At 39.9% G+C, this 11,115-nt stretch overlaps 1 protein-coding gene across 1 annotated transcript; it reads left to right on the plus strand.

Moving 5' to 3' along the window:
- Positions 1-2,017: 2,017 nt before the first annotated feature.
- On the plus strand, positions 2,018-10,280 carry LOC142761370 (germ cell nuclear acidic protein-like). Its single transcript, XM_075864556.1, has 11 exons — positions 2,018-2,138; positions 2,965-3,046; positions 4,183-4,225; positions 4,467-4,540; positions 4,629-4,745; positions 6,232-6,277; positions 6,454-6,598; positions 7,354-7,483; positions 7,596-7,803; positions 8,307-8,563; positions 9,363-10,280. Coding segments are annotated over exons 1-11 (1,185 nt in total). The 5' UTR covers positions 2,018-2,057; the 3' UTR covers positions 9,365-10,280.
- Positions 10,281-11,115: the final 835 nt, after the last annotated feature.

The raw sequence follows: 11,115 nt of genomic DNA on the forward strand, positions 1-11,115 counted from the left end.
AAGGAGATGGGGAAGGAGATGGGGACCAGCGCTCACGGATCCATGGCTGCGGGCGTCAGGAGGTGAGTAAACCCGACGGCCCGAGGCCATGGACGCTACAGTATCCCCCCTCTTACGTCCCCTCTTCTTGGGGCTAGAGCGAGAGAGGAATTTCTTAATAAGCGCAGGGGCACTGAGGTTCTCTTCTGGCTCCCAGGACCTCTCCTCAGGACCAAACCCTCTCCAGTCCACTAAATAGAAAGTCCTTCCTCCTACCCTCTTGCAGTCCAGGATCTCCCTCACCTCGAATATATCAGAAGAACTGCTGGGAGCAACTGTGGAACTAGAAGTCTTGCTGTAGCGGTTCAGGACCACTGGCTTCAGGAGGGACACATGGAAGGAGTTAGGGATTCTGAGGGTAGGAGGCAGCCGCAGCTTATAGGAGACAGGGTTTATCTGTTGCAGAATCTCGAAAGGATCAAGGAACCTGGGAGCAAAATTGTATGAGGGTACCTTCAAGCAAATGTTCCGTGAGGACAGCCAGACTTTAGTCCCCGGAAGATACTGAGGCGGCTCTCTTCTCCTGATCTCCCGATTGCTTTATAATAATACACTGCAATGCTTCTTTATTGCATCCTTGGCCCCTAATAGGTATACTAAGATGGCCATAGCAATTGATCAGCTTCCTGCTACCTATAGGCTGAGAGATGGAACTTAGATGCAGGGGTCGCTATTGACCGAGGCATCTAAGGAGTAAAACGGCACTGATCAGACGTTGCAGCAGAATATCTTGTACTGAATTTTGTTGTTTCTGTACAAGTTATAAAAAAAACCTGCGCCATTTTTGCTCCCAACAAACTGGTGGCAAAAAAGTATGCTCCACTATCCCACTATATTAATCTATGTGGTATATATATATATATATATATATATATATACGTTACAAAAAATAGGCAGCACTCCTTTCATATAAAGGTGAAAGAAGAGGGTACTTTATTGTCCCATAAGTAGCAACGTTTCAGCTCCTTCCTCTGGAGCCTTTCTCAAGCTTAAGAAAGGCTCCAGAGGAAGGAGCTCTACTTATGGGACAATAAAGTACCCTCTTCTTTCCCCATTATATGAACGGAGTGCTGCCTATTTTTTGTACCGTACAGTATTGCGATTTTGGTCTGCACCCCTTGGCTTTCACCCAAACAATACCAGTGCTGCTGGATCCTATTTGGCTATATATATATATATATATATATATATATATATATATACCATAGAACAGAATAACGGCACCAGGACTTCCAGCTGACAGCTTGAGTAAGGTTCTGTGACGAACCGAAACGTCGCTGCTCACTTGAGGTGAATAAATCCACCCTTTTTTCATCTATCTGGAAGTCCTGGTGCCGTTATTCTGTTCTATGGTTTTTTTGCATTTCAATTGGAGAACTGATTTATCCTCTGATAGCGTGCACATGGCCTAATATATAGCTGTATGGAGTGCTGTGATCATCTACAAGTGGACTGTGGATGGATGGATGGATGGATGGATAGATGGATAGATGGATGGATAGATGGATAGATGGATAGATAGATAGATAGATAGATAGATAGATAGATAGATAGATAGATAGATAGATAGATAGATAGATAGATAGATAGATATGAGATAGATATGAGATAGATAGAGAGATAGATAGATATGAGATAGATAGATAGATATGAGATAGATAGATATGAGATAGACAGATAGATAGATAGATAGATAGATAGATAGAGATTTATAACTATATATATATATATATATATATATATATGTATATATATATATATATATATATATATATATATATATATATATATATATATATATATATATATTCATATAATAACATATATGTAATAGTATCAGAATATCAATGTCACATGACACATCTGGGGATGTTCCTATAATGAAGTCACAATATCAATGTCATGTTGATGATGTCACAATATAACAGACAGTTCTAAATGCCACGTTATAGATAATCCCACTGAGGGTGATTGAAGGCGTTATAGAGTGAGGATTGTGATTTGCTGTCATTGTGAAAATGGCTAAAAAAAAGCGTTTTGAACGCATCATTGTTCTGTCCGATTCAGAGGACGCTAGTAGTGACGAGGATTTACATCAGGTGAGCCGCCACTTCCCTAAAATGCCACTATTTTGTGCTGGGCCAAGTGCCCCATGTCTTTCTGCTGCTAGCTTGTATATGAAATGCACTTGCCAACCATCTATGAATACATGGACAGTCCATAAAAATAGTAGACCTTGGATACCAGGTTCTTATCAATACATTGTAGGAGATAAGTGGTACTATTCTATTGTCGGGGGAGCTATAACTAGTTGGGAACTACAGTGAGTGCTATGTCTGGATCCCCTACAGATAAGCTATGTACAGGGGGTTCTTCTGCTGGGACTTTCAGCGATCAGCTATAATTTATGGAGGAACCCAGCAGCAAGTGTTTAGTTCCCCTTCAGCGCCACCATAGCTTGCCTTACAACTTCCCAAAATATATTTAAGCCCTGCATGCTAGGCCACCAATACATATTATTTTATAGGGCAGGGGTGTATCTATAAGTGGCGTGAAGTTACTGTCATAGTCACAGAAGAACCCCTGCCACATAAGAAGACACCTGTAGTATAAATGGCACATGATAGGTGGGGGGTCCAGTTACAGATTTTGCATTGAGACTCAGGTACTTCAAGTTACACCTCTGTTACAAGGTTACCAAAAACATAAAAAATGATCATTCCTAACCTGATGTAATGCCGTGCCCTCAGCCATAACTTACTCATATACTTCTAGTACAGAGAGAGGGAAGATGAAAAGTGACATCCTGTATTAGTGGCTATTAGTTACTATTAGTTACTCATTTCTAGTGATCGTTCTGTATATTATGTACGCTGCTCTGCTGTTTGTCGTGCATACATTGGATTGCTCCTTTTCTTTTTTTAGCCTCGTCCCAGAAAGAAACCAAGACTTCCAAATCAAGAACAGGAAGGTGGTTTCAATACCGGGCTAACACCCCGCCAACCAGGTACTGCGCTCCTATTCACTACAGTCTCTGTACACTGATATGTCCCTCTACAAGAATCAAAATATCCAGTTATAAATCCCACTATTCAGTCTTCACGATCACTATTCTGCAGTCTGGGCCCCTGGACCGGGATCTAGTCATATTTCTTGTTAAACTCAAAAGCGGGACTTCACATTTATTACTGAATATCTTTCTGGGAAAGCTGAATAACAGGCATTACTCACAGAGTAAATCAGCAAACTTTCCCAGCCTGGTTATACAGGTATATACCCACCACCCCAGATCTCTGTAAAACTTGGTAGTATTGTGATTACTGCAGCTCATGAATATTGAGGATTACTTACGGTGCGCTATGTAGTCCTCGATATTCATGAGCTGAGGCCTAGCCCCGCCTACCCACTGCTGATTGGCAGGTAGTTCTCCCTATGCACAGTATGGGAGAAAGCTGTCAATCAGCAGCTGGTGGGCGGGGCTAGTAGCTGCCGCTCATGAATACAGCCTGCAGGAGAAAAAGTGATTTTTTTATAAAAACTACTGATCATTAACAAGTAAGTAATACAGAGTTGGAATCAGGGTCTCTGGCACTACTTTATACTGTCCTTAGATAGAGCAGCATATAGCTGGTGACAGATTCTCTTTGAAGTGTGGCCTACTTGTTGGGCGAAGTCTAAAACACATTAAAAGGGACATATTGGAAAATCTCCTTTTCATTATATGATACTTCACTTTTTACAATGGATGAGATTTAGAATAAGATGTCTCAGTGATCATCTAGAGACCAAGACCAGGATTTCTTGGTAGACTGGGATGTGTGTTAAAGGGGTTTGTCTGGAATTAAAAATAAGAAGGCCAAGGGATAGCACCAAATAATAAAAGAAGCATTACTTACCTTTTGAATCCCCCGCTGGTCCCCGCTAGTCTTTGATTGCTGAGCTACATGTCATCACGACGACACAAGTAACCACGGCAGCCACCGCTGAGGCCAGTGGCTTTTTTTTATTATTTTCCGCCATTTTCCCTCTTGGCCTGTTTTACTTGATCCCGGACAACGCCATTAAGCCCTGTTTATTTTCTTTTAATAAGTGCTATTATTCATGATGAAAAGCTAATATATAAATGTTACCTTTCTTTATCAGATATAAATACACCGCTACCATCATCAAGCAATGACATCTACAGGTAGGATAATAACACATCTTCTCCAATGCTGAACTCAGGTCCCATTAGGAGACATTTCTATTGAGGACCACCAGCATCCATTATCCAGGCTTCATATAAGATCCTGGTGGTTTGTGGGCTCTGTATTACTTTATATTCCCTGATCTACTGCTATTGACAATTTTATCCAGTTAATAGGAGTTTTGAGGTCCTAATATTAGAATTTTCCCCACTCATTATATGTCTATATTTATTTCTACAGATCCAACAATGTCATTGTGATTTCTGATGATGATGATGATGATTTTAGAAGCGAGGAAACACCAATTCGCAAAAGTAAGATGTCATTTGCTGTGTTTTATAGATACAATCTAGATTTATGTTATTGGACATAGTACATTGTTCATTTCTCTGTTATTCTCAGGACTCAGGACTTCTGATACAGAAGCTACTGATGCCTCTAAGCAGTGGGAATCTCCAGTGGTCAGTGACAGCGATGACGATGACTGCGTAATAATAACACCAACAACTGCTGTCACGGGTCAGTGCCAATAACTTTTCTATGGACGACATCAATTTAAGTACAACATCAATGACATCAAAGTGTAACCAGACTTGTAAAATATATTTTGATGTGTAGTGAAAGCCAAAGGTCTATCTGCTGGGAATCCTATTCTCTTATTAGTTTCTTATACTAAATGCAGCCATGTTTATTCATATTCTTGCTTAAAACTTAAAATGGAGTCAGTCACTGAGACACATCCCCTACAATCATGGCCTCTTCAAGGTGCCAGAATAGAGAAGAGCTAAAATGACCCAAAAAAGTGATGATCATGGGCCAAAATGCAAAAGTAGAATGCCACAAAGCCTACCGGATGGTGATACACCTACACATAGTCTTGCTAGCACTTCTGACGCTAGTATGCGCCATTTACATTAAACACATGCTACATTTCACACCAAGATCAGCATATCAGGGGGTAGGGTGCAAGTGCCCCTGCAAGCTTGTCTATATTACAGCTTTACAGAGGTCCTTCCCAGTGATGTGTAGTGAAAGCCAAAGGGTCTATCTGCTGGGAATCCTATTCTCTTATTAGTTTCTTATACTAGCCATGTTTATTCATATTCTTGCTTAAAACTTAAAATGGAGTCAGTCACTGAGACACATCCCCTACAATCATGGCCTCTTCAACGTGCCAGAATAGAGAAGAGCTAAAATAGTCTAATAAAGTGATGATCTGGAGCCAGGATGGGAATACATCTAGACATAGTCTTGCTAGTGCTTACTGCCGCTAGTATGTACTGTTTACAATGAACACATGCTGGATTTCACACCAAGATCAGCATATCAGGGGGTAGGGTGCAAGTGCCCCTGCAAGCTTGTCTATATTACAGCTTTACAGAGGTCCTTCCTAGTGGCAGATAACCTTTTATTGATCAAGAGCCCCTGTAAGTAGCTACTACCCTACCTGTAGACATTATTATTTATGTACGTTTTCTCATTTGTTACGTTTAATTAAAATGCCTCTTTAGCCATTTAACACAGAATGATGTAAATATATGTCACCTGCATGGTGTAGTTGCCGCAGAACGACATACATGTACGCCATTGTGTGCACGCATAGTATCTGTGTCCATGCGATCTCCGTGGGTACCTGACTGTGACTGAGATAACTTTGATCCCGGCATCTAGTTGGTTAGGCAGAGGGAGGGTGGACATGACAACTAAACTTAGATTGCTGGATCCTGCATCAGAGACACACAGGACCAGCTTTCAGCCGAGCCGTCAGTTCAGATGACAAGACGGCCGCGGCTTTGACAAAAGATACAGCTTTTATGTATAGAGGATACATAGAAGTTTGATCGTAAACATTTTTTTTAATTAAAGTACATTTTTAAATCACCTAAAACAAATAAATTGGGGTTCAAAGGTATACATGGCCTTTAAGGGGTTAATATAAACCTTCCAATGTTGATTCTATCTTACATTTTGGAAAAGATTTTCACTGCTGCATATTTCTATACAGATAAAGACCCTGTTGAATATCTTGAGGACCCCACTTCAGAGGAAAGGTGAGTTATATGCAGATTCATGTTTCCGTAGGGGAGGTGTACTTTGTTGCCAAGCTTCCCCCTGTCAGAATCTATGGCTGCTATATGTCATACCCCTATGGCAGATACAACAGTTACTCATATTGTCCCTCTATTAGGTGATCAAAGTTCGATATATGATCTTTTATTTCTTTCAGGAGACCTAAATGTAACATCCATAACTGTTTTATCGAGGACATAACATCATCCACATCCCCTTACATGAGTCAGTTCCAGGCGACCAAACAGGAGCTGGTAACACGACTGTACAAGCTATACAACCAGACCGTGTTTAACAACCAGGTATCGTATTGTCAATCTCTGGGTTACACATGCAGACGTACGTTTTCTCATTGTGAACTCTCTTCATGATATTTCTTAGAGGTAGAGAAGAGTTATCCCTTGTGTCTAGCCCTACCGGAGGATCTACTGATACTCCGATGGACAAATCCGACCTTTTCTTTAGCATATGGAAGAAATCTGGAGTTCCCAATACAAATAGAGGGCATAGAAGCTCCATCATGGCTGTAACCAATGTATTTTGTTTTGCATTTTCCACATTAACTATAGCCAACTTAAAGGTGTATTCCACTTAAATTTATCTTATGACGTATTATTGTCTACAAAAGCTATGAGTCGATTCTCCAATGATTTCCAAGAGAAAGTGCTATAGGACACACTACTGTAAATCTCTGACCATTTCCACAAATCTCCAGAAGCCTCTATTAGTTTGGCCAGAGATGTAGCTACTTCTGTTTAAAAATCCCTGTTATCTGTGCAAGAGGCCTACCATGCATGGACGAAGATTTATGAGATTTAACTATATTGTCTTGATTTTGGAAGAAAAATGTCTTTCAAGTGATTTTTAGATATCATTATAGGTAAAATCTGCTCATCACACAGTCACCACGTATTAGCTTTGGTTTCAGAAGGTTGTAAAAAACTCAGATGGGAAGTAAGTCACAACCGAGACATTTAAGCAGCTCGGAGATGTGACTGCATTTAGCTCTGTGCTTGATAGATCTTAATGTTTTTTATTTTTCCAACTGCTCCTTTAGCTTCCTGATAAATTACAAATAACCTGGAGTAAAAGACTGACTGCGACATCTGCTCGGTGTTGTAATGTACAGGGGGATGTAAATCAATATTCCAAGATTGAGATCTCTGAAAAAGTCTGTGACTCTGCAGGTAAGTTTCATAATATGTAAAAAAAAAAAAATGACGACTGCTTTCGAATGTCAATATTTGATAGAAAATCTTTTAATACCTATTGAAATTATATTATTTTTTTTATCTTTAGATCGCGTTAGAGATGCATTAATACACGAAATGTGTCATGCTGCCTGCTGGCTCATCAATGGAGTGCAAAAAGATGGACATGGCAAATTGTGGAAGTCCTATGCTCAAAGTGTCACCCGTGTCCACCCTGAGCTACCACCGGTGAACATATACCACACCTATGACATCAATTATAAATTCAACTACGTGTGCGAATGGTGTCTTAACCGGTAAGTTGATATTTCATTTTCATGTACCTATAAAGACTCACAAATTATAGAAAGACTTCAGACTGATACTTTTGGTATTATGTATCTTTGGCCATTTACTACAGATTCAGCAGAGCTGTCATTATACTTTTTTTCTACACTATAGCAGACTTAGGTAATTTATCAATAAATGCCAATTTTTGGGAGTAATTGCATTAAGAAATGGAATTGACATAAATGCCATATTTATGAAGCAATGACATGGTTTTGGCATCCATGACAGTAGGGTCTGGTGTTTTTGGCCTCCATATTTAGATATTTATTTTTATGTTAGAATATACAGAGGAAAGTAAATCTATAGGTATATACTGTCTTCACTCAAACACATTGAGGCATCTTCCATTCGGTTATCAAGCAATCTTTTATGAAATGGCCATATAATATAAGTATAAATCCATGTCCATCTTATAATGTCTGGTATTCCTGACCAATTCCTGTCTGCTAACCACTTTCTGTCTTCATAGGGTGGGACGTTTCACAAGTCTTAAAGACGAGAGAGCACATTGCCGTTTCTGTGGGGGCAGACTGCTCTTAATGAACACCACCGAAAATGAGGACATGCCATCTACCAGTCATCACACTCCATACTCACAGACATTCAGAGAGAACTGCAGTGCAGCCAAAAGAACAGCATCTGGAATAAACCATCAAAAACCAATGCAGAGACTCAATCCTGGATGTTCTATCAAACGGAAGCGATCTGCTCCTTCCGTTATCAAATGTAAGTATCTATGTTCTTCATGATTAAAGTTGTTTAGCAAGATTATACACCAAGGGGCTTTGCAGGAAAGGCTTCTGACGACATATAGTTACTGACAGATGTGTCCTTCCTGACTTTCCCTCTAAATCCGACATAACCCAAGATGTTAAACAAACATGTAAAAAAAACAAAGGTATATATATACCTCTGACAGCTGCCTCAGAACGATACCATCCATCAACCATTTGAGCCCATAGACTCCCATGTTAAAAAGACATATATGACACCATCCAGTAACAAAACATATATGTTAAACGTATACTTTTTTAACATAGTAAGCTATGAGCTGTGGATGGCTGACAGATGGTAGCTATCAGAGTCATCTGTTAGCCATCTGTTGTCCGTAGACTCCCATGTAAAAAAAAAACGTTTTTTTACTGATGGCGCGAGATTGTATTGAATTGGTATCATAACAAATTGTATAACACAATGCAATTAAAGAAAAAGTAAGGGAGGACACATCTATAGGTAACCAGACAATCTGCTCTCCAGGCTGCATCCGTGTTAAATTTCTGGTAGAGGACATGATGTCTCTCATGGTCATTGGAGGAACTTTTTAAGCTTAAAGTCAGTATTAAAAAAATAATAAGAAAGGAGCAAAGGAAAAACTATAATTTGCACCATTTATTTTGTTTTGGCTTTTTCCAACTGGGATATAATCAAAATTATCATATGCAATGTTTTCAATTATTAACTATACAGTATAAAATATAAATGTTATTTATTAAACTAAATTCATTCTAATTATTAATATTCACAGAATACCATCAATAATGCGCCTCTTCTTCTGGTACTATAAACTCTGCACCAGGCCTGCATCCTATACCAAGGCTTTTCATTTGTGGCTCCATCAAACACCATAGACAGCATGGCTTTATCACCAGTTATGCTGGCAACAACTGTGGGCAAATATCTTCATGGACAGTTGTTATGTGAGTCCACATCACGCCTGGAAAATAAAACATGGATGCCAACTATAGGCCAATAGCAGTAGAGGAAGAAGAGCATGCCCAGGACCCCCAAAAAAAAAAGTTCTATCAATATACGTACGACTCATACCATCAAGGATTTACCTCTTCTTCTGGAACTAGAGATCCTGCACCAGGCCTGCGTCCTACACCAAGGCTTTTCATTTGTGGCTCCATCAAACACCATAGACAGCATGGCTTTATCACCAGTTATGCTGGAAACAACTGTGGGCAAATATCTTCTTGGACAGTTGTTATGTGAGTCCACATCACGCCTGGAAAATAAAACGTGGATGGCAACTATAGGCCAATAGCAGTAGAGGAAGAAGAGCATGCCCAGGAGGCAAAAAAAAAGTTCAATCAATATATGACTCATACCATCAAGGATGTACCTCTTCTTCTGGAACTAGAGATCCTGCACCAGGCCTGCGTCCTACACCAAGGCTTGTCATTTGTGGCTCTATCAAACACCATAGACAGCATGGCTTTATCACCAGTTATGCTGGAAACAACTGTGAACAAATATCTTCATGGACGATTGTTATGTGAGTCCACATCACACCTGGAAAACCAAACATGGATGCCAACTATAGGCCAAAAGCAGTAGAAGAAGAAGAGTATGCTCAGGAAATAAGGAGCACTTCAAGCAGGGAGCTAACTTTATTGTTCCCTGTCCCCATAATCTTTCCTAACCCCCACCCAAAAAAAAACTCCCTAAAAAAATAAATACAAAAAATCACTTTAGTCTTCTTTTTTATTCTCATCCTGGGACCAGTGGCTTCCTTCTCTTCAGCAATCAAGCCAACACCCTTTAGCACCTTTACATAATGACTAATAACCAGGGTTGTACCGGTTCAGCAGAGTACCAGAGGATCCTCTTGTAGGTCAGGTTCTGGCACTAGTCTGGCCCACTAGTGTCCAGCAGAAGATAAGCCAATCACCTGCCAATGGGGACTATTTCTTATGGAATCATCCACAAATAACCTATTAGACCGTGCTAATGATATATCCTATGTGTGCTATAATAACAACAAAGATTACAATACAATTAAAAATGGCCGTGCACATGATGGAGAGTAAACCCACAGAATAATTTATTCTGGTGTATTCAAGGCACCCCAGTCTGACACTACTGATACGTAAGCAAAATAAAAAGAAAATTCAGTCACTGACCACTCCACCAAATGTTACATTCCAGTTTTTGATATCTGCTCATAGAGACCAGAAGAAGAACATGTGGCGCTATATATATTTCCTGGACGTTCTTACAAACCATAGACTCTGGGTTGTATACAGAGAACGTCTATGTCCCTCGCCCCTGATTATACATCGCTGTATACAGTCTCTGGGCTGTCTCTCGGCATGTATATAGTTACCCTGGCTTATGGAGTCTACACTTTGATACAAGTCAGCCGGTTAACTTCTATTCATAAGGTAATTATGGCCGATTTGTTTTCACCTCAGTATTGATTGTCATGCTTTGAGACGACGTCACACGCTGTATCGCGTATTCCAGGAAGCCGCTGCATTCAGTCTCCACGTGGT

This window comes from Rhinoderma darwinii, chromosome 4 (assembly GCF_050947455.1).
Source record: "Rhinoderma darwinii isolate aRhiDar2 chromosome 4, aRhiDar2.hap1, whole genome shotgun sequence".
NCBI classification, from domain to species: Eukaryota; Metazoa; Chordata; class Amphibia; order Anura; family Rhinodermatidae; genus Rhinoderma; species Rhinoderma darwinii.